The 3,162-nt window shown below is 38.3% G+C and overlaps 1 protein-coding gene across 1 annotated transcript; it reads right to left on the bottom strand.

The window, feature by feature from the left end:
- Positions 1 to 1,436: 1,436 nt before the first annotated feature.
- On the bottom strand, positions 1,437 to 1,899 carry LOC147903623 (uncharacterized). Its single transcript, XM_087372192.1, has one exon. The coding sequence runs from the start codon at positions 1,848 to 1,850 to the stop codon at positions 1,437 to 1,439; it is 414 nt and encodes a 137-aa protein (XP_087228318.1). The 5' UTR covers positions 1,851 to 1,899.
- Positions 1,900 to 3,162: the final 1,263 nt, after the last annotated feature.

Raw genomic sequence — 3,162 nt, 5'->3', positions numbered from 1 at the left:
ATGTATGTATGTATGCATGTATATGTTTATATAGGCTATTGGATCTCTCCATAATGTTTGTTAGTATTTCACGGTTAATTATGATAAAGGGCATAATAATGATGTCGACAATGTTTTGAAGTGTATGTCAAGTTTACAAAACTATAGTGTTTTTCTTTTATGATAAGAATTCATGTCCAGATTCAAGTTTGTTTGCATAGGATCTCATTTGTGTATTTATCCTGGTGTGCAAAGCAAAATAAGGACACGCATCTTTAGGGATGATACATGTAATAAGTTGCTTGGGCAACCTCCTACTTACAAAGTACAAGCATCACTTTCTTTGAGCATGCTAGTGCTTACTTCAAGAGTATTTGATCACAAAGAATCCACAATATCTATGCAAAGAAGGAGGACGATAAGAGTATATTCTTGAGAGAGGAGTATACGCATAGGTTGTTCCTTGGCTCTTCACTAGATAATGACATCCTTGAAAAGAGCATATGCAATGGAAAATAAGAAAATATGCAAAAAGAGAAGCTTCACTAGAATATACTTTAAATTGACAAGATGTCTCTACTAAATGTGTGTTCTTTGGAAAAGAGTATACATGCCTTCGCTTTTCAAATATGGGAGGATAATATAGGGCCATGTTTGCTTCCCTGCTTTTGCAAAAATGGGATAATAGACCAAACATATATAACTTTACTATGAACATAAAAGTACTTTGATGTCTTCTTTTCCCAACATTTTTCAACCTTCATAGAAATAACATCTCAAGTATACTTAATAGCTTAAGGTCAAGTATGGTTGTCCCTCGTGAGCCCAATCTATAGGATAGAAAAAACACTCGTTTGGCATTCGTAATATGATCAAAGAAATAATGGTTAAACAACATGTTGTCAACATTATGTGTTAGACTTTTGAGGGTTATGCATTATGCTAAACATCATGAAGAATTACAAGAACACCCTATCAAAGACTCATGCTTTAGGCCTTGCATTGGAGGAGTTGTGTTAGAGGTGACGTGATTAAGTTTCATGCTCCTTATGCCAAGTTTGTTTTGGTATTGTGAGGAAAACCAATGTAGCTAGTGTGTGATTATGAAGTCCAAGGATCACATATATGATTTCCCCATAATGAATTGGGACACAAGAGCATAAATTGTGAATCAATCGATAGAACGTACTCGCATTGTGTCAATGTTTATTGCTACTAGGCAAATGTGCTCCTTGCCATACATTGTAATACAGGAAGAGGAGTTTCTAAATGATTCTTTGGAATTTTTAACATCTCAAATATAAAGTGGATACAACTTCAATCTTTGGTTACCAGGCAAAAACTGGGTAAAGCGTGCCATAAATTATCAATTAGCCCTGTCACGTAAACTGATGCGAATGCAATTTCGACTTCTGTGTCAAAGGGCAAGCCAAGTTTTCAACACAAACTTTCAAAGTTCAGCCGTGGAGATGGGCTTCCTCGTGCTCCACTGCGTCTTGCAAAATGCTGCCATCTTCGATCACCATCTGCAAGGGACAAACTCCCAAGCCGTCCGCCACAGCAAGCCATATGTCCCTCATCTGCGACCTGAACTCCGCAGCGTCCACGGCGCCGTTGTGGTCCGCATCGAACTTCTCAAACACAGCGTCATACAGGGCGTCCAGCTCATCGGACGTCTTCTTATCAGGCATCCCCAGGTGGGACTCGATGAGGCGCAAATCTTCCAAGGCGGGGCGAAGCTCAGAGCGGGAGAGGGTGCCGTCACGGTTGGCGTCGATCTCTTGGAAGCGAAAGTCTACGGCAGCGTTAAAAGCGTCGACGTCTTCGATGAAGTGACGGATGGTAGAGCCGTCGAGAATGGAGACGGACATGGAAGGTGAGATGTGGGCTATGGGAAAGAGGGTCTGAGAGCTTGGGCGAGTTTCGTCGGAAGAGCGAGTTTTGTCGCTGATGAGACAGACTGTAGGTAGCTGTGGTCTTTGCTTACATTTAAGCTTCTTCAAACCTTGCTGGGTACTCAACCCCATCCATAGTTTTCACCCATGGTTTTCCTCTTCTTTCTTAAGCTTTTTGACTTACTCACCAAACACAACTAAACTTCTTTTCTTAGCTTTCTCATTTGCTCTTTCTCTGATATTTATTGTATAGGCATATTCTTTTTATAATAACAATCTTTTGCTAAAATATGCTCCATGCCCCCCTCCTCTCTCTCTCTCTCTCTCTCTCTCTCTCTCTCTCTCTCTCTCCACCCACACAAATGCGCATGGGCATTTTACTAAAATTTATGCTTTTTATGGGCCTCGATAGGAGGATTACATGCTCTTAACTCTAAAGTAGATATTGATTTTCATTATGGTTAAGGTGGTGTATTAGTGTTTATTAGCCTTAGAAGGGCTTTAGTGTTTTTTTGATTATCCACATATTATTTCTTTCTTTATCATCCATAATCCTCTTCCAGCTATGCCTAGTTCTTATTTGATGCTATATAAATCACAACAAGAATATTAGATTATCCTTCTCTCTACCTTAACATGACATCTTAATGCACTCACTAATCTAAGCTGCAATACGTGAGCCCATCCTTCATCCATATTATGTTCAATTAGCTCTAATCTTTAAGCCATGCTGGCTACTCAAACTCACCCATGGTTTTCACTTGCCCATAGTTTTATAGAATGAGTTACATGCCATACGAAACTTTATTTTTTAACTTAGAGTTATATGCCATACTAATAGTATCCTTCACTTTGCTTTTTAACTTAGAGTGATGAATCTATGGGCATATGGAATTAAAAGGGAACAATCCATTGGAAAGATAAAGTTTCAAAAGAGGTATTACGTTGATGCTCCCACCTCCCCCTCTTTTTTACTAGTATATGTGCACTTTTGTATGTTGTTATAAAAGCATTGTTCCAACCTCCCCTTTTCTTTTGTGCATTTATTTATTGTTAACTAGTAGCACATTACCAACCCTACCGACAATGTGTTTTTAAATTTCATTATTGGTTCAAGGTGGGATTTTTAAATGGCTTATGCTCATTCAAAAGCCTTTCTTGCCACTTATTTTCTATTTCTTTTGCATTTTCATTTTTTATGTGTCAAATTATTAGAGTCCAATGATGCATTCAATTCAAACAAATGAAGTTGCATCCACGAACTAAAATAATTTAACATAGTATTTCA

This window comes from Dipteris shenzhenensis, chromosome 3, assembly GCF_047967505.1.
Source record: "Dipteris shenzhenensis isolate YYH24624 ecotype China chromosome 3, Dip_SZ_1.0, whole genome shotgun sequence".
Lineage (NCBI taxonomy): Eukaryota > Viridiplantae > Streptophyta > Polypodiopsida > Gleicheniales > Dipteridaceae > Dipteris > Dipteris shenzhenensis.
The sequence above is the reverse complement of the archived record's forward strand: the minus strand, read 5'-3'. Positions and strand labels throughout refer to the sequence as shown.

Coding starts and splice junctions, on each gene's coding strand:
- LOC147903623 (XM_087372192.1), bottom strand. CDS start 1,850: ATGTCCGTCTCCATTCTCGACGGCTCTACCATCCGTCACTTCATCGAA.